The sequence below is a fragment of the Paralichthys olivaceus genome, chromosome 14 (assembly GCF_024713975.1).
Source record: "Paralichthys olivaceus isolate ysfri-2021 chromosome 14, ASM2471397v2, whole genome shotgun sequence".
NCBI lineage: Eukaryota > Metazoa > Chordata > Actinopteri > Pleuronectiformes > Paralichthyidae > Paralichthys > Paralichthys olivaceus.
Window position 1 is genome coordinate 22273221 of NC_091106.1, and position 21231 is coordinate 22294451.

The 21231-nt window shown below is 42.6% G+C and overlaps 1 protein-coding gene across 1 annotated transcript; it reads right to left on the reverse strand.

Moving 5' to 3' along the window:
- Nucleotides 1-5336, reverse strand: zc3h15 (zinc finger CCCH-type containing 15). The gene is made up of 11 exons (XM_020096791.2): nt 5086-5336; nt 3608-3706; nt 3330-3432; nt 3033-3185; nt 2396-2487; nt 2125-2307; nt 1763-1843; nt 1604-1669; nt 1355-1465; nt 1109-1244; nt 1-1013 (listed from the first exon to the last, which is right to left on the reverse strand). The coding sequence occupies exons 1-11, from the start codon at nt 5158-5160 to the stop codon at nt 826-828; spliced, it is 1287 nt and encodes a 428-aa protein (XP_019952350.1). The 5' UTR covers nt 5161-5336; the 3' UTR covers nt 1-825.
- Between the last annotated feature and the right edge of the window lie 15895 nt (nt 5337-21231).

The following is a 21231-nucleotide window of genomic DNA, read 5'->3' on the forward strand; positions in this document are numbered from 1 at the left end:
TGGATGTACAGTAATCTTTTATTTCTTCAGGAGGAAACTCATGAGAACAATATTTACAAACCAGGATGGTGATGGGATCTTTTGGTTTATCACATTAATCTGCTCTCAGAAGAAACAGCCACTAGTTTAGAAGCTATGTCTGAACTTTTCCTTCAAATAAAAATTCAAAAGAGCTGTAACCTCAGCAAAATCAATTAGTGGAAAAACAATCTCCACCAGAATTAGAATGAAAGTGCTTGAACTACAGCTTTTATTTTGGTACGAGAGCCGGTGACGCCGTGAACAGATTCATTTGACACGAGCTCTCTCTCGACATCCATCGGTAATGATACTAACTTTATTGAAGCTGTTTTGCTCTCAGTCGTGATGCTTTCATTTTCAAACCCTTATATTCAAACTCAGCGGATTAACTATTTATCTGATCAGCTTGAGATGTGCTCGAAGCCTCATTCATCAAAAGTTCAGTTTAACGTCGAGCAACAGAAACTGCACAACAACAACAGCAGCCCAATTCTGATGGTAGAAACGGACACAGGTGACATTCATGTGGAGTTGGCCCTGGTTGATGCTGATTGGCCCTGCTGTGAAAATTTGGACACCCGGTGGACAGAACGTCTGGGAGGCAGAGGGATGCGAAAGGGGCGATAGAGAAAACGGGGCGGAGACGGGCAGTGATGTCATGATATGATCAGGCTTTATTATTGGAGTCTCTGAAATGTTAAAATCATTCAAACATCTGGTCTCTTTGTTGTGTAGCTCCATGCATCCATCAGTCCGTCCCTGTGACACATAGTCCTTCCCAACCTCCACCTCACGCGCTGCCGCTCAGTCCTCCAGGGCCAGTGTGTTGAGTTCCTCGTCAAGCTCCTCCAGGTCTTCACCCGTGAACAGGTTCTCATCCACCGGTACCTCCTCTTCCTCCTCCTCCTCCTCTTCTTCATCCTCCCCTCCCCCCTCTGCGCCCGAAAGACCATTGGCCTCGGCACCGCCACAAGCTTCGTTCAGCTGCTCCTCTACACGAGCGGAGGAGGAAAGAAGAAAGCGATTAAAGTTGGTTCATATGTGCATCAGAAATACTTCATTTGCTCTTAAAGGGGATTTTTCTTACTGGTGTCCTCTTCTGTTGGTTCCAGCTTACTCCGAGAGGTGAAACGGTCCGTGGCTGCCACGGTAATGCCTGTGTTGTCGACCTCTTGTGGAACAAAACGAGATAAGTCTATGTCCTGGATCTGTGAGGTATCAATCTGCAATAAGAAGATAAACAGCAGGTTCAGACAGAGAACGACACAAGAAATCTTTATCAATGTAAAAAAAGAAATTGAATTGGTTCGACGTCTATCTATTTAATCATCACCTCTTCCTGATCATCTTCCTCGTCGTCGCTGGCGTATCGAGTGTCATCGGCCTCAGCATCGTCATCGTCAACCAGCTCTGGGTGGAACTCGAACACCTCACGTCCACTCACCTACACATACAGATATCTGGTTAAATCCTCCATCATTGAATGAAAATGATTTAAAAATATATATATATATCGCCGTCAATCACACGAGACAAAACGTGAACAGGAATCTTTTCAAGAGACAGAAAACAAAGAACTTACTATGAGTGATTTTCCAGCCTTGAAGTCAGCCTTCTTCTTCTCCATCTCCTCCCTCGCTTTGTCCACCTGTGAAACAACAGCAACCAGTCACATCGTTTTATTTCATCACATAGAGATTCATGATTCAATCACGAAGACGTGATTTCCACCGGTTCCCACCTTCTCCTGCCTTTTCCTCTTCTTCCAAGCCAGGAAAGTCTCCAGGGTGATTCGAGTCACGTTGGGACCCAGAGCTGCTCGCTGCAGGAGGAGAGACAGACGTCAGCATGAGCACAGTTATGTTGTCACACGGAGGATTAAAACCACATGTGACAGATCTGGGTGGCAGCCGTGATGTAGCCCTTCACCGTTTGAGCGGTAATAATAAACGGTTTGTGTTTCTTAACATTTGTCCCAGTATAACATTGTTTTCAACTGACCAATGATCTTTCCAGTATTTCTAAGCAGAGAACTTTTCTAGAACTTCTACGACTTGTGTGTTTTATTTTTCCAATTGAATTTCTGCCTCATGCCTCCTTTACCTCATTTTCTACCAGTTCTTCCAACGAAATTTCCTCCTCTTTCTCCTCCTTCTTCTTGTCTTTCTTCAGGACGAAGCCGGGCGGCAGGGCATGTCGGTACATGCATTCGCCGCCGCCTCCAGGGCACATCCAGAACCATCCGTACTTATTGTTCTCTATGGCGTCCAAGAAGTATTTACACACCTGCAGAACACAGAGAGGACGGCATGTTACATACAAATCTATAATTTATTTATCTAATGTTCGTTTTCAAGTATTAAAACAGACTCACAATATGTGTTTTGGACTTTTTCTTCTCAGCTTCTCCGTGTTTTTTGTTGACCACCTCCTCCAGCTTCTTCTCATCCCAGTTATCCATCGTATCTGAGCAGAACACAACAGAAACCACATGCTCAGTGAGCGGTAGGTTGGATTAGCAGCAGGGTGATACTGAATTTTTAAATGACGTTTAAAGTACAAGTGATGATGATCTTCCTTGTTCTCTCGTTTTACTAAAGATGAACAAATTAATTCCATTGACAAACTGGTTTTAATTAGAAATGAAGAGAAAAAAGAAGCCGAGCCGACAGGAAACATGCTTATGTTTGATAATATCGTCTCTCCGCCCGAGGTTAGGTTTTCAGCTCTTTCAGTTTGTTTGAAATTACACCAAATCTTCTCAAATTATTTCCACGAAACTTGGAAGGGTGGGACACGAGCCAAGAAAATAACTTTTTACGACTTTCTCTGACATTGTGGGATGGTGGTGTTTTGACATTTTCACAAATTTCCCAGGGACTAATTCATGGATCTTAATTTACAAAAGACACATTTAGGGGCTGATATCTATGACTGTGTGAAATTTGGTGCAGCTTCAGTGAATGTGAGGGGCCCTTGGCAGGGGTGCTGTAGTCACACTGTGCACTAACCTTTCTCGAGGTCTTCATCTCTTTCATCCACGTAGAGGCTTCTCTTCTCACATTTCCTCTCCATCGACAGGTCGTGGCTGAACTTGCATTTGTCGCCTTTAGTGCACTGACCCTGCTTGAAGAACGCACACAGCACTGACTTCGGGTCGACACCTGCAGAGAAGAGGGGAACGGGTTTTGATCATCTTTTCAGCAAGATTGTTGAAATTCAACAAACACACACAAGAACAATCAATAAAAACACAATGTATGATTAGTTAATAAGTTGATGTTGTGTCACAGCCGTGTGTTTGTTACCTTTGCTGACTTTCTGGGCAGCGACTACAGGTTTAAACAGCTCGTTGAGTTCGTCCAAATCTTTCTTCTTATCAGCTTTCTTGGTGGTTTTATCTCCCTCCGTCTGGGTCATATCACACGGACACACACGTTAAATGAGCAATAAATTGTTGGGCACAGAGAGCAGAACGCACATCAACAAACCAGGTGACTAAAAACTCATTACACTCCAGTCACATTAGACAAGGTATGATCTATAAGGGATGAAGGGGTGGAGAAATGGATGGAGTTGCTTTAACCTTTGCACCCTGTTGTCCATGTTTCACTTGCTGAGTAACATTCTTGATGAACTTCTGCTGTTTGGCCCCCTTCTTGTTCTTCAAGCCAAATGTCTTGTCCTGGGGAGGGGGCGGGGAAACAACAACAGGTCAATTAATCATCAGTTTCATAACTTGACCAAGAAATAACCCAAAAGCAAAGAGATTCACCCGAACAAGACTTGTTCTCCTTCGTTATTACAAACCAACCAAAACCCAGAGGATGAGAGGAAATCTATTTATAGCAGCGCAGAGCTCGGAGGCCTCCACATTGTCTGATCAGCCTCAGATTAAAGTTGACCTGTACATTAAACATTTAAGGGAATCATTGACCTTGATTATTAATCAGTGCTCTGACATCAGCTTTTTAAAATGTAAAGTCTCAACATAGACTCCTTTGGCTGCACATGGAACAAAGACATCGCAGGTGCTAAGAAACAAAACAGTGCGATTTACAGCTGGAGCACCAGTGTGATGCAACGCTGCGATTCTACGTGGTCTCTCGTGTCCAGTAAAAACCACGTCTGCATTAAATCTCACTTTGTGATCTCTGTAGCATCAGTACTGTGGGCAAACTTTATATAAAAGGTACAGCCACGATGGCTCATAATGGTTTTTTAAAGGCAGGATGAATATGACTCTCGTGTCACACTGATATAACATGATAAGAATATCCACTATCACAATACACATCTGTCACAGCAGTTGACCAAAAGTTGTAATAAGTCCGAAGTGACCGTCTTCCTGTTGATTTTCCTCCTTGAAACTTACTAATTAATAACATGTACAGACTCTCATCTCCATGTTCCACTTAACCATGTAGTTATATTCAATTAAAACCTGATTATACTTCTAGATAGAGTCCAACCTGAGCCTGTGCAGAGCTGACAGGTCTGTGTGCTCCCACTCTCAGGAGGGTGTGAGTGTTTGATGATGAGCTGATGATTCCTGAGGACGATTCAACTCAGGAAACTTTTCTGAACGCTTAACTTTTTCCTTCATTGTCAACTCGGGCGCTGGAAGCTAATTCCCTCATGTGTCCCGAGGGCCGGTCAGAAACAGGCCTCACTTAGCTCCGGCTCCTTCACTAGACACCAAACCACCAGGTTTGCTTCAGAAAACAAGAATCACTGAGTGAAGACCACGCTTCTTGTTCTAGCCGCAGACGTTAGGCTCGTTAGCTTCACCGGGGGATCAGAGCCTCTGTGGCGGCTCGGCCCTGCGAGCAGCTCGGCCTCCTGTCAGCTGCTAGCTCGCTAAATGCTAACTAACAGTGATTCAAACTTCTACCAAGAGGAAAGTGGATTGATGATAAAAGTTATAAAACACGTGACAGCTGCTCAGAAACCGTCTCTGACTTCACGGTTCACTCGTCAGCTCCGCTGTTAGCCTCGGCCACAGAGCGGCGAGCTAGCTGCCCGGCTAACGCCGACATGCTAACTCGTGCAGTTTCCGTTTACCTCAATGATCTTTTCCTTTTTCTTCTCCTGGGTCTTCTTGTTTCCCGCGACAGGGACGGGCTTCTTCGGGGGCATGTTGGCTCCGGTTCACCTGCGTTCAACCAGCCGATGTTTATTCCAATGTGCCGTTTCTGAAGGGACGTCGCCTCCACATTTAGCTCCTTTAGCCAGACGTTGCTAACAAACCTCCGCCGAGCAGCTCCGACCACACATGTGAGCCGGTGACGTCCTGCGGCGCCATGACGTCACCCGAGAGGCACGACGGGTACTGTAGTCTGTTCTGGGGCCGTCTGCAAAACACTGATGGAGCTGATTCTCATTTGTTCTTTCATGGAGCCTCAATTCAGATTCTGATCCAGATTCAGATCCAGATCCAGATTCAGATTTAGATTCAGATTCAGATCCAGATTTAGATTCAGATTCAGATTCAGATTCAGATTTAGATTTAGATTTAGATTTAGATTCAGATCCAGATTTAGATTCAGATTCAGATTCACATTTAGATTCAGATTCAGATCCAGATTCAGATTCTGATCCAGATTCAGATTCACATTTAGATTCAGATCCAGATTCAGATTCAGATCCAGATTCAGATTCAGATTCTGATCCAGATTCAGATTCTGATCCAGATTCAGATTTAGATACAGATTTAGATTCAGATTCAGATCCAGATCCAGATTCAGATTCAGATTCTGATCCTGATCCTGATCCTGATCCAGATTCAGATCCAGATCCAGATTCAGATTTAGATTTAGATTCAGATTCTGATCCTGATCCTGATCCTGATCCAGATTCAGATTCAGATTTAGATTCAGATAAAGATTCAGATTTAGATTTAGATTCAGATTCAGATTTAGATTTAGATTCAGATTCAGATTCACATAAAGATTCAGATTTAGATTCAGATTCAGATTCAGATTTAGATTTAGATTCAGATTCAGATTCACATAAAGATTCAGATTCAGATTCTGATTCAGATAAAGATTCAGATTCAGATGACACACACACACACACACACACACACACACACACACACACACACACACACACACACACACACACACACACCAACTCTCGGAGTTTGTTACTCAGGATTCTATGTGACTTCTTTGCAGTTCTGGTGTTTGACCGCTGGATGTCAGTGTTGCAGTGTCTCTCAGAAAGAAGAACCAGAGTTCCAGTTTATTTCCCAGAGAGCTCAGAGTCAGCATGAGAAGAGAAACAAGAGCTTCTGCTAACAAGTGTTTTAACAAGTCAAGTTGACAAATGGTTTATAGAGAGACAAGTGAGACAAGACAATGTTTGTCATAGTGAAGTGTGGAGTTATGAGCATGTGATCATTAAACAGCCACTTAATTCCTTAAAATGCAGAGGGTGGCGACTACCAACTATGTCAAGTTTCATGACATTGTTCTTTGTATCGACATGTTAACGATTGATTGATTATACAGAGAAAATAATAATATAATCTTAATTTGTACAACACCTTCACAAACAGGGTTTACAAAGTTGCACAGACGCATTCTCACTAATAGGAAGAATTAAGAAATAAAAGCAATAAGAAGACAGCATGGCGTAAAAAGCAATAAATACAAATAAAAAGAATAAAAGCAATAAAACTTAATAAGACAACATCAAAATGTAAAAACTTGATTCAACGTGCGGCCGGAAACTATGACAAAAAAGCAGAAAATCATTGTCCTGAGCATAAAAGGTTGTTAGAGAGGCAGCATCTGGCCACTGCACATAAGGCCGCTCTTATTGCCTCTGTTTAACAGTCTGATTGTATAGGCTGCCGGTCAATTAAGATGCCCCTGGTCGGACTTTTATTGCCTGAGTATTGGAGGAAATTTTTGACCTATCCCGAAACCTTGTGGGTTGTTTGTGCTTTGGGGTGGAAATTAGGGGGAGAGCAGAGGATAGAGCAGCAGCAGCAGAAGCAGCAGGGCTGCAGTCGTTTGCAGAACTTCTATTAAGAAGAAAAAAAACCCTTTTTTATACCAGGAGCGTGAGAGCGTGTCACGGCTGCAGGCGCTCAGACGACCAGCAGGGGTTTCACCGCTTCAGCTGCTGATTCAAGTTGATTTCATTAGATTTCATTTAAGTTACTAATGTGATTTCATTTGGCACATTTGACATGTGTGGCCTTCGTCCATATTCCGCTTCGGTTCATCGGCCAGTTCAGGCCGTGTGTGTGTGTGTGTGTGTGTGAACAGTAAACTTTGTCTTTACTGTCACACTATGGGACTAAAGCAAGTCCCCATCATGTAGATTATAACATTTTAAATTGAAGACATGTTTTAAGATTAGATTCAGGTTAGGATTAGGTTGAGTTTAGGTCAGAAAGTTAGGTTAAGGTTGTAACGACGATTAAGGTGAGACCAAGTCTCCAGGAAATTTATGTAAATTAACATAATGTGCTCTGAAGTCATGGAGACACAACTCTCTGTGTGTGTGTGTGTGTGTGCAAACTACTATACGCAGTCACGAGCCAAAATGGGTCACACACGCCTGCTCCTTTCAGGCTCTCATTTGCTCTTGTGTGTTTTAATGAGCTTTGGTTTTTTCGAGGGTATAAGCGACAACAGTTACTGCGTTTTGGTTCCCAAATAATGGCCGTACTAGTGAGCGTGCTCTAATGAGTCCCACAGTGAGACAATGAATTTACCCAGTATCCTCGGCTGCAGACGTGTTACCAGGCAGCGTATCAGCTCGCTCTCTTCCATACAGCGATGTATATACAGTTTTATTTATGACACATTTGTCATGCACGGCGAACCTTCCACTTTGCAGCTCACTTACTTACAGCTGACACATTTGAGTGTGTGTATACTAACCTACATTGACACGACTCCTGACTACATGGCTGAAGGCGAGTTTTAAGACAACAGAGGTGGGTAATATCGCCTGGAGCAACTTTCTCACCGCTCCTCTCTGTCTGTGAGGGCCTTTGTGTGTGTGAGAGCAATTCTAATAAATCACTATCTCTGCTGCAAGACCATTTTTCCCCCATAACCGCCTCCTTCATATAGTCACAAACATCGATCGTTTCTGCAGAGGGCATGCATGTCATGCACACACACACACACACACACATACACACACACACCTGCAGATGGAGAGAAAACACCTCCTGCCTAATTAGCAAAGCACAACAGTTGATCTTCATCCTGTGGTATTGGAGAAAGCTTGAACCTCATCCAGTCCAATTTCATCTGAGGCAGTAACGGAAGGCGTCCTTGTATCTCGTCCTGCTCGTCCTCGTTCAGTTTCCAAGGACAAACTGCAGCACCGTGTCTGTGCCGCTGACGGCTGAGCAGGTCTTCGGCTGTCAACTTCTACCCATCAACCAGAGATCACCTCCAGCCAGGCCCGCCCAGGCCACTGTGGATGGAAAACAAGACCTCCCATCAACTCCCCCTGCACGCCACAGAGATCCCAGCCTGATGGTCCTTGAAACCCAGGAGTTATTATCTGCACCAGTTTTCATTGGCATTTGTTTGTTAGTAAGCAGCATTCCACGAAAACTACTCAACAGATTTCCACAAAAGCGTTTGAGGAAGGATGTGGTACGGGTCAGGGAAGAACCCATTAAATATAGATGTGGATCCTAATCGGGGGGATCCAGGGATTTATTTTTTCACTCACACCAGGAGTGTCATATTATTTTCAGAGCTGCAGAGAAATGCAGGCAAATAGAAACAACCTGCAAAAATATTTCATCAAAAATAAACAGGAGGTGGCAGGAGGTGACATAGAACTGAAACTAAAAGCAGAGCAGGAGACACAGGAGCTGGACCGAACAGACGCGACAAAGACAAAGAGAAGCACAGAGGCTAAATCCTCCAGGGAGGCAGGGATCGTTGAACACAGGTGAAACACATCAGGAACAGGTGCAGACGATCACAGGGGCGTGAAACAAAGAAGCTTCAAAATCAAAATCAAAATGCAAACCAAGGTAAATCAAAAGATCCTCACAAACAAACCAAGAATAATCAAAAAGTCCAAATACAAGAGTTCAGTTTTGAGAAGTAACTTGTTCCTCTGCGCTGCTGTTCTGGAGAAGAGTTTGGAAAGTCCAGAACTTGTGAATTTGAAGTGGTTTCATTACAGGACAGTTGGGCCTTGGTGAAGAGATGCACTCTGCTGAGTGAAGTTCTGGTTTTATTCTGAATTTGATGTAATTCCCTCTTTAATTTCATCCCCACGTTCCCCTCCACCTGCCTTGTCTACATTTGCTTTACACGATTTCCCACAACTCCCAGAGAACAGGTGTGTTGTATTTAGCTTTGAGTTTCATGTTGAGGTAATGAGCAATAGCAGGCGAGGTAGTGATACCGACTGCGGGAGAACACGCTTTTCTCATCTGAGAAAAGGCGGAATCGTATCCTTTTACTGATAACGCAACACAACTCCGCTGGATGCATTGTACTGCAGGTCCCTGGAGGCGACTGTCGGTGGAAAGATTGTTATGTACTCCTCCTCGCCGGGTGGATTTCTTTCTCCTCGTGTGATGGTTGAAAGTCTGAGGAAAATCAAGAGCAGCGCTTTGCTCCACAATCCCGAGGGACAGACGCCAAAACAGGATGTTTAGCCTATTGTTGACGTTTCAGATAAGTCAAAAAAAATTGGTGCTGCCTTTTTTATATCATCGCTGCTGCGCTGGAAATATCTCCTAATGTGAAAAACAGAATGGACCCAGGAAATTCAGAGTTTTTTTTTCCTCAGGTTCTATTTTTAAAACAATGTTAAACTGTTTTCAGGAGGATTTGTCTTTAACTAGCTGTCCCATTATTCACTCAGTGCAGAGAGAAACACATTGACTCCTTCTCACAATTGACTGGAGCTGTTTGTAAACCTTATTACTGTCAGTCATAAGTGCTGCCTCCAATTCATTTCGGTGGAAGCTCTGGCTGCACTGATGATTGAGTTTTTTTATTGCTGTATATTCAGCTATTGACTCCCTGAGGGGCTTTATCAACTCATGCTTGTTTTTTTGTGTGGTTTTCCTTGCGTTCCCATATTTCTTCGCGTACCCACTGAGCTTTTACTCCATCTGCAAACCGTATTCATCTCAGGGAACAATAAAGATTGTATTGAACTGCACTGAGTCATTCAGGGAGGGATGGAGGGTGGAGGTTTACTGGCTGATAACTGGAAACAATGGGAACATTATTGAGGGAGGTCATAACACAACAGAAAACAATCTCGCTGCACAGTCCATTTAGTTGCTGCTCTGGGCCTTCGATAAAAAACCACACGATCGTAATTAGCACACAGAGTCAGCGGGGACGAGGAGTCCTGCAAGTTCTCGGAAAATCTGACATTTGAACACCTACGGTGGGTCTCAACTCAGAGGTCTGCATCCTTCAGAGGCTGCATCCGAAGATCGAAGGTGAAACTAGATTGTAGGTATAGTTGTTATCACACTGGTGTATGTTCAAGAGTGTATCTTTGGTTTTAATCTGTTATTTGATGATATAACGGTGAAATGTCACGATCGAAAGATAAAACTGAGTTTGTTGGTTTTCATTTCATCCTTCGTACACACACTATTTAGTTTTCTGTCCAAAGCTGCTGCTAGAAGTTGACATGAGGTTTGTATTGAAATGAAGGGGAAACCACAACCAAGCTGCACAGAGCTCTGTCGGATTAAAGATGGCGACATTTGTCTTTTCTCTGCAAGAACAACGAGAGTGACAAGACAGGCTCACTGCAGCTGTACGTTAAGAAAGAACTTTGAAGATCATCTGATACGACTGAGAGCTCCGGAACAACGACCGAATGGAGCTTGGCCTGAGGGTGGTTTCTCCACTGGGGTTTCCAAAGTCAACAAATGTATTTAAAGCTCTATATTACAAATCAACAAAGGAAAGAAATGCATTTCTAACATCTACAATTATCTGACAAACTCCATCTGCTGATATCATCGAAAAACACCCGAGCAGCTACCGGCTGGATCTGAGTCGTTCAGGCAAAGTCCCTCCCCCCTGGGTTACATACGTTCTAATAGAAAAGGTGTTCCCTCATATCAGCCTCTTGTCAGGGCTACAGGAGCGTCTCCTAGATTAGATTACGTTTGACAGATAACTAAATCTCTTCACATTAAAAATGTATATGTAGTCTCACTGTTGAATGCAGCGCTCCTTCATTATTGATAGCAAAAGACGCAGTTAAGACTCGTGCAACAAAATCTACTGAGCACCCCCCTTTTGCATTTGGCGAGGGACGTGTTCATGAAACGCTGCAGTGAGAAGGAGAAGAGGTGACGTCGAATTAAGACTCTGCATCACGTTTTTAAATGTTTCAGATTATGAGGACAGATTACAAATGACCAAAGAGAGATAGACTCCTTCTCTTAAATAAAAAATGAGGACTTTCATTCCCAAATTAGACGTCCAACACTTAAAAAGATAAATAAATATATATCTCCCGCCTACCAGCAGATGATTGCTGGCAGTGAAGCTCGGCACCGTTAGAGTTAAGAGTCGTGTCACGTTCGCTTCGGCAAATTGTCACGATTTAAGGACTTAATAAAAACGTGTTTCTGAAATATTAACAGATGAATTTGAGACAGTAAAGACAAATTTACTGCGGCTTGAAATGAAACCTGTAAATCAGCTTCAGATCCGTGACTGAGGCCGAGGTTATTGCCACTTAAAGAACACAGATGAACATTTCACCTGCTGTCACTCACAGCTTGTCGGAGCCTCGCAGGCATGCCCGTCTTTTAATGTTCCTTTGTTTTTATTGAGGCAACGTGGAGGATCATTTACACACATAAACTGTTAGTGGAAACTTTGAGTAAATAAAAGGGGATCGTCCCTTTTGTGGAGTCCAGTCACGTCCTGCGTGAACAGCGTGCAGCTCAATTCAAACTCTTTTGATTAGAGTTGAAATGAACTCCGCTTTAATGATGCGAGCGTTTCAGTTAAGATTTGCAATCAGCCAAATGGCTCAGTTTAGAACAACTGAAATAAACCAAATAATTAATTTGGAGACGTCGGTAAGGCGCTGAAAGATTAATTTTGAGAGCAGCAAAGAAGTAAATGATTCATCTGAGCAGAAGTGGAAGCAGCTTAATGTTGAATGGAAGCAAGTGATTCATTCAAACGAGTCAGATCTAAATGATTCTGAGCCAGTTTCACCCTGAAGTTAAAAATAGACTGTGGTGGAAGACACACACACACACACACACACACACACACACACACACACACACACACACACACTCAATCACTCACTCACTCACTCACTCACACACACACACACACACACATATTCACTCACTCACTCACTCACTCACTCACTCACTCACTTACTCACACACACACACACATATTCACTCACTCACACACTCATTCACTCACTCACTCACTCACTCACTCACTCACACACACACACACATATTCACTCACTAACTCAACCACACACACACACACACATATTCACTCACCCATATTCACTCACTCACTCACTAACTCACACACACAGGTACACTTACTGTCACCATGCACGTGCACACACACACACATGAGGATACAGAGACCTCTGAGTACCACAATTACATTTTTTGGATTTAAAAAAGACAAAGAAAAAAAACTCCCTTACACGCACTTTCTGTCACTCTCTCTCTTTCTGTTCTCTCACTTGCTGACACACAAATACACACACACACGTTCTCTGACACAACCCCACTCCCTCACACACACACACACACACACACACACACACACATACATACACTCTCTCGTGCTCTGGCTCATGAATTAAAGAGCAGAGCTGGTCCAGGGGGAAGAAATTATTCAGGCAGATCTGCTCTCCGACAGAGGAGTGGGAGGGAGGGAGGGAGGAGAGAGAGGGAGAGAGGGGGAGAGAGAGGAAGGGGAGTTGAAGATGGAAGGAAAAAAGAGGAGAGAGAAAACAGGAGGGTAGGAAAGAAAAAAGGCCGTTAATAAGGAATGCACTGATTTGACATAGAGTGCGATCAAACCCCCGATGGCATGCTGTGTGTGTGTGTGTGTGTGTGTGTGTGTGTGTGTGTGTGAGTGTGTGTGTGTGTGTGAATGCACACTTCATTGATTGTGTGTGTATAATGGATGTGGGGGGCATGTATCATTTTCTCTGTGTGTTCATGTTCTCTATTTGCATCTATGTGAGCAGTGAGGTGTGTGTGTGTCTGTGTGTGTGTGTGTGTGTGTGTGTGTGTCTGTGTGTGTGTGTGTGTGTGAGGGAGACACCTTTATGATATTGGATGACAAGCTTCTTTTGTCGCACGTTGCATTAAAACAGGCGATAAAAGATGTTTTCTGTCCAAACCCCCCGATGAGGTGAAACTTAAAGGTGAACTGATAAAGCTGCTGAACATTCATCTTCAGTAATAACAGCACAGACACATGTGTAGACTCTAACGCCTCATTTCAGCTGCTCCGAGTACGAAAAGAGATTTTTATGATGGCATGGTTGTCAAAGCAATTCATCCGCTAGAGGGCACTGCAAAGTTTTTGTCGAAATCCTGATGACGAACAAAAAAAAAAATCAGACGAAAACATAATCTGGTACGAAGAACCAAAAAGACGTCCGGCCTCAGATTCAAGATCTGATTCTGAGTTTCTCCAGAGTTTCTCCAGAGGAAGTGTTCGTGTGAAAGCAAATTAGAGTGAGAGCGTTCCTGGCATTTCTGCGCATTTTCTCGAAAAGGTCTGGACGAGATGAGAACTCAGTTGATTCTTTGCAGGATTCACCGCGAGCAAGCTGGTGAACACGATGCATCGGTAAAAACAAATAAATGATAAATCACCTAATGTTATAACATAAAAATAACCAAAGCAAACGTAAATTCAAATTCTCTATTATGCTGCTTTTTGCAATGGTTAAATAATCAGTGATGGGTCATAATTATTAATGCTAATCTATGTTTAGCTTTTAAAAGTAATTTCTAAAAGTGACTGGTGAAATGTAGAGAAGTAGAAAGTAACACACAGTGTGAATACTTCAGTGAGTTTAAGCCTGAGAGCGACAGTGAGACCCCACCTGAACCAATTAGACTGAATATAAAACACGAGCACAGGACTGGACCGTGACATAGAGGAGGTTAATATTAATATCACGTCAATATTAATATTATATATGTTAATGTTTTACTCTCCCGCTCTCAAATACAATCATTTCATCGTGACCAACACAGATGTGTGACTCATATTTTTTAAATGAACACATAATGGAATAAAAATCTTTGAACAAATAGTTTTTAATATTATATTCCTTCAATACACATGATTGTACCAGAGGACATCATCCCCCTCGTGTTTGAGGTTGATTATATTTCTTATTCTTATTATAAATGTCTCTGTTTTCTTATTTTGTATGAACCAGTTCCCAACGTGTGTTAATTTATCCATGACATCAGTTCATCACTCATCACGAGACAGGCTTTGTTTTTCTTTTCTGACTGGATGACGCCATGTTGGTTTCATTCAAAAGTTTCTGCAGTTGTTTCCCTCTGTTGTGAAACAGCGCCCCTCTGGATTGTAAGCGCAGACATGTGTTATTCTTCGGTTGTGGTGAAAAGGGGTATTGCACGGTGACAGCCGGGTTACCTGCAGGAAACAGGTGAAGTTGATTAAACTGACGACGACGCGTTTTTATTCTTTTATTTTGTACTTTCCTCTGTTTCCTGTGTTTCCTCTGTCACTTCTCAGGCTTTGAGTTTTATCGCAGATTTGTTTGTATCAGTGTGAAGTGGAGATAAAAACGTCTGTGGGAATATTTGACCTGGAAACGTTCTGCTTGACCTCCAGTGAGGAAGCAGGAGGAAGAGCTGCAGCTTCAGAACATGTGAGTCCATCAACCTGCAGCTGTTTGTGTCTCATCTTTAACCTCCAGCTGTTTTTACAGTGTGTGTTGAAATTGAATGATTAACGTTGTGCGTGAAGGTCTGGACTCATTTCTGTAAAACTCCAAAGAGGGAAATTAAGTTAAAAGATAGAAGTTAGAGTAAATAATGTCAGAGCTGCAGAGATCCTGACAGAAACAAATCAATCTTCTAATAATTTCAATTACATTTAATGAGAAGTTCTATTCTTGGTGTATTATTTGCATTTGAACATCTGATAGGATGTTGCACCAATTTCCTGTTGTTAAGGCGGGCAACGATAAATCTTTGATTTACAATCACTGTGTACGCATCTACATCTCCTGTGTGGTGATAAACCTGTTTATTATATAACTTATTTTATGTAGTCTACCAACATTTCCCATGTCAGTAATTCTTTTTTATTGCGGAGTAACATAACACTGGTGCTGAACGATATGGCCGAGAGTGATATCAATACGAAAATGTTCACATTGGTTGATATTGATAATTATTACAGGAAATGTCACACAGATTCACCTTCCTTGTTTGGTTCAGACCTTTTCAGTTCAGTCTGAATCAAATACTTTACATCTTGATGGTACTTTTTAATTATATACTTTTGTTATATTGATACTGATGAACGTTACATATTGTTTTACAAACCACTGAATTAACTGTTAACCGACCACATCACCTGCACCTCACTCACTACAGCAGTAAAAGTACCTTTATAAGTTACTGCTGTAATGTTCTGTATGTATGTGACACTTCAGGACTGACAACAAACAAACCAAACTAAAACCAGCAGCGTTTTTAAAAACTCTGTGACGCACCACGAGCCGGCTTCATGTTTAATGTTTCAGGTGAGAGAGCAAAATGCAAATGCAGCTTTTTGAACAGTTATGAGGAGAGAGAGAGAGAGAGAGAGAGGCAGTGGCTTCCTCCTCGAGCGCCCACCATGAACCTGCTGCTAATGACGGAGTGATCACAGTCAGCGAGCACCTCAGTGTGACAGCTGCGCTCGTCACGTGTAATCAGAGGTGCAAGCCAAAGACAGGGGGTCGTTAAAGTTTGATGCTGACGTCTGAAGACGACAGAAAAGCTTTTCTCCCGTGGAAACTCCACAAGGACAGAGAGAAAGTGAAAATCGAGTGAGTTCTTATTGTCTTTATCAACAAACTAAAACACGGTCGGGTGGGTTGAAATCATTCTGAAACAATCAATGGCGACCTCTCAAACTACAGACCCCTCTGGTTAGTGGACAACCCGCTCTACCCCCTGAACCACAGCCACTCAAGGTCATATTCATCATATATTTGTTTTATATCATATATATATATATATATTTTAACATTTGGAATCAATTTATTTGTAAAAGTATCTTCTGGGCTGTAATCTCAGTTATTTAATGATTAAAAATCAAAATAATTTCCTCACCCGTGAGGACAGTTTTAAAATTACCTCTTTTTGATGAAGCAATAATTTGAATTTACAAGGATATAAAATGAAGAAACGTTGTAAAGACTCGCAATTTGAAATATAACTTGAAATATATCGGTGAATAAATTTGGTTTTAGTTTCAGCACTAATTTATAGCAGACTTTTATTTGAAGAAATAAATGATGGTTGAAATAATAAACCAATATGAAGGGTCTATATGAGATATCTTTATTCATCATGATGAATTACTCTGAAAACGTTAAGACTCGACCACTGAGCTGCAGTTGCACTTAAACTTATTGTCCATTGAGTGTTTCCTTTTTAGTTTTTCATTCGCAGTGTTCACAGACATGCAGCTGCAGAAGTTTCTCAGTGACGGAGGCAAAATTACTTAAAATACATTTTCTAAATGTGGTTCCTCCTGCTCAGAGTGTTTTTCCTACAGAAACTCAAGGTTGGCAGCTTTTCTCTGTAGCTCTCAGAATTAAAATGTGCAGACGGGGGAACATTCCTGTTGTAAAGTATGACCCTGGGCACAGAGTGAAATAATATTACATGTGTCTACTGCGTTTGTGCACAGTATGTCCTGGAAGTGTTGTTTTCTTTCTCCCATGCTTTTAAAATAAATGTAAGTGAGTGCAGGTCCCTAAAGCAGCTAATACAGAGATGATTATTTCCCCCGCTCCCGCAGAGAAACGTTAAAGTGTCCTGCCACTGCCAGACGGAACATTACATCCATTATTGTCTCTTTTTAATCTCCTCTTGCTCGTGTTATTCTCACAGAACCAGTTGTTTGAAACCTCCCCTCAGCTGCTGCGATCACGCCGCCCTGGACGGAGGTATTTCACCTCCAGCGGCTCCACGCTGGGCTGAGCTGGGCTCCGCGTCCAGAGCTGATCTGCACGATCGATATCTAGTGCGCGCTGTTGGCTAAGTAAAGCCCGGCCAAATCAATTTTCACGTGTAACCCAGGTAAAAAAAAAACACCTTTTCTACAGAATTTAAATCTCCGCAGCGCTCGGTAAAACAAACACTCCGGCTTCAAAACAGCATCTGGTGCTTTACGTTGACTTAAGGAAGATCTTTCCGACTGTCGTGAGATGGTTAAGGTTCGGTTTGACTCCGATTCAGCTACAATTAGAATTTAAATCCCCTGTTTCCTTTGATTCATTTTCCCTTTTTTAACTTCCTGCAACTTATGACACTTCATATTTACTCAGGGTTTAAAAATCACAGCTCTTTCATCGTGATGTAATTCCAGTACAGCAGCTTCATCTATTGCATGTCTGTCCTCTGTTGCTCCTCCCGAGGTTTCTTACATTTTTCCCGTGAAAAGTTTCTCTGGTGGACATTTTTTCGTTAAATTATTCAAAGATCTTTTTTCTCTCTCTCTGCATTTGATGATATTCAGTACCGGTATCATCAGTATTTGTGCTTTGACTCACTGTTATAATTAGGGAGAGGTTGTGGTTGTGGTAAATAAACTACGGTTAAAGTTTTGTCAAGTCAGGCTGAAACAGTTTACCATCAACTAACTTCACTGGTAAAAGTTTCCTTCTTGTGATATTTTTGTAAACGTGGCCAAAACAAGGCATTTTAATTTATTACTGAAACCATGAGCAGTCATTGCATTTTGATTTTAAACTAGTAGAACTTGTTTGGTAGGTTGTAGCCGCTGACACGATTTTGCGACTTTTACCCCTAAAAATAAAATAAATAATGATTTCCCGCTCGATGTGGGAAAACAAGTCTAGAGGTGATCAGTTTTCAACATCACCAACATCAGATCAGTTAACGTCCGTGCAGTCTGTACGTCAGAGTTTGTGGTTTGCAAACAGTCGTCAAAGTTTCTCCAAAGCTGAAAGAGAGTCGTTCAGATTCTTCCATGTTTTACAGTCAACCACTGACCCTGATTGATTTATCTGCCAAAGACAAACTTTACAGCCTTTTTCCTCTAACAGGCTGTAATTTTAGACCTCGCCTGTAACCACGAGTGTAATTAACGTGTCTGGTTTATATCGAGGATAATAAAAATAAATATCAGTTGCTCTTGTGGTATAAAGGGGCTCAGAGAGGACACGGTCGGACTGACGTGTGGTTAAATGAGCCGGGATACAAAGGAGAGGGCAGGAGCGAGTAACCCCTCACATTATCATGTCTGAAATTCTAGCAAAGAGGAGAAACATACACACACACACATGCGTGCTCAGACGTGTGCTGCATACGAAACGCGGTGTACGTGGTTTGATCCTGTCAGTACACAGAAGTACGACAGTTGAAGTACATGACAGGTACATGTGCGGGTTCATCCGTTATTCTGGACAAAAGCTTTTTCGCCCGACTGTCTGATTTCATTATTTGTGACTCCACCAGTCCACTCGTCTTTCAGTGTGGTTGTTCAGCTGCTGATGTTGTTTGTGATGATTACTGTCTGGGTGTGTATCCTGGGCGCTGAGAGCAAAATGCGTAAAATTGAAATGATCCCTGTAATGATGTCTGCTACTCCTACCGACAATCTCCCTGAGTTTCCTCGTCGTCGTTCAGACGTGAGGTGGCGTCGCCGGAATTTTCACATTTAGCCACTAATTTTTACTCTCTTCAGATACTTCCCTTCACAGGAAGTAGATCATCGTGAACAGAAGGATGCGGTAAATAGAGATTGTATTTTCCGTGTAACCTCCTGTGCTTCAGATTGTGCAGGGCCGTGCGAATGCTCGTCTCGGCTTTTGTCTCCCTGCTTCAAGTGTGCGAGGTTTTATCTCTCCACCAAATTATTCAAGAAGTAATAAGACAGCAAAGTACATATAAACAAGTTCCTGGCTGCTCGCGTTTCTGTCCCCATCATCACCCATCTCATTACCTGCAGCATTATTCATCAATACTCCCCCTCTCCCCCACCAGCAGCACACGTATACCCCCACTGGGAAGGATGGCAGCCTCTGACAAGCCCCAAGTAAATGGGCACCTCCTTTTAGAGAGTGTGTGTGTGTCTGTGTGTGTGTCTGTCTGTGTGTGTGTGTGTGACAAGTGCTGACAGTCCAGGAGTCTGGCCTCGTACAAGGTCAGCATCTGTGAGCTTCATCAGTGTGTATGAGCGTATGAGTGTGTATGTGTGTGGGGGGGTACAAACAATATACCACCTGTGCCCCCCTGCCATGTCCGCACCCAACAGATGCTCTGAAAGTCAAACCCAGCCTCACACACACACACACACACACACACACACACACACACACACACACACACACACACACCTAGTCATGAGTACCATGCAGAGTTATCAAAGTCAGCGGAGGTTAGTTTTAGTGTTATGAGTGTGATAAATATGATAAAATATGGACCATAAATTCAGCTCATATGGAGGAGGACAGGAACTAAAGTCTGTCTGACACAATCATCTCACACACACACACACACTATGAGAGAATGGGCCCCTGGGCACAGACAGGTAGAAATGTTCCGTCTCTGTGGTCTTCTCGCGTCGCTTTGTGTCTCGTTGTGCTTGTTTTGCATGTCTTTGTCGTCGCCGTGCGTCTCTTGACTGAGCTCCGTGACTTTCAAACAAGAAATGGGCGAGTTCATATCGAGGTTGTGCCCCAGGACGCCCGACCTCCAGGGTCCCGGGGGCCTCTTAACGCCTGCGTGACTCCCTCGCAAAGGGAGAGGTACTGTAGCTGGACGCACCAACCGCAAAGTGACGGAATCACATCTCACTAACAGAACAAATACTTTGTGACTTGCGGACATGCCCGAATGTGAGGAGACCCTGCTGTTGAATTCATGTTCTCATCTGGAAACACCTCGGGATCATACAGGAGGAGATGGAGAGTGGAGCTGGTGGGTCGGGTCTGGTCACACTGGCTGGGATAACTACTTGATATTTTTACGTTGCATGTGCCTGTAATCAGGAAAACAGACTCTCTGTGGGGTTTCTGGTCGGGTTTGGTTATTTTTCTCTCGGGTTCAGAGAGTGGGGAGCAGCCACAACCTGAAAATGAACTCCTGCCACACAACTACTTCAAATCTTTTCTGCATCAGTTATATTTTTATGAATAATGTAAGTACATTGAAAATATCAAAATAGTTTTAAGTTGCGTGAAAGAGTTGTGCACTCTGTATTTGTCTGTTAACCTGCACTAACTTTCATCGTCGTGGCGATTGTTTGACAGCTGTCAACAAGAGGCCGATCGATCGTCGTCAGGTGAAAACTGGGATCACGACACTGTCACATATGAGTCTGTCATCTGAAGTCACTGTGCAGATCACAGTCTTCATCGAAACACCAAAAGAGGTAAAAAAATATATAGGTATAACAAAGACGACTCCAAAAATGAATTAATTACTTTGGAAATTAATATTATTAGATTTAAAACTTCAGTGTTAAAGTGTTGAAGAGATATTTCATATTCTTGAATGACTGTTTAGTTTTTCTGGCAGGTCCGTACAGAGACTCCTCTTATTACAAAAAAGCAAGACCAATAAAAATAATTGATTAGAATTTTATTACCGCCACAATAAAAGCGTTCGGTATGTCAAGACAGAATGTTTGAATTTCAAGCAGGGCGGAAACTGCACAACTCGACAGGAGGCAATACTGTGACAGCGAGAGCCAGAGGGAGGCATTATTGTTATCGTCTCCCTTGGTGGTGACTCGCTTGCAATGTTTCGTTGCTATTAGAGAGAAACATAAAAATAAAATCGGATTAAATGCACATGACAGGAGGCAAACTCTCCAACTGGAGTCAAGTTTATGACAAGCTTCTGTCATTTAGCGTGACTGCGTGATTTATTTGGCCTCGCTGGGAGCTGAGGAGGCAAGCTGGGAGTTTTCTAATTCCTTTCTCCATCAT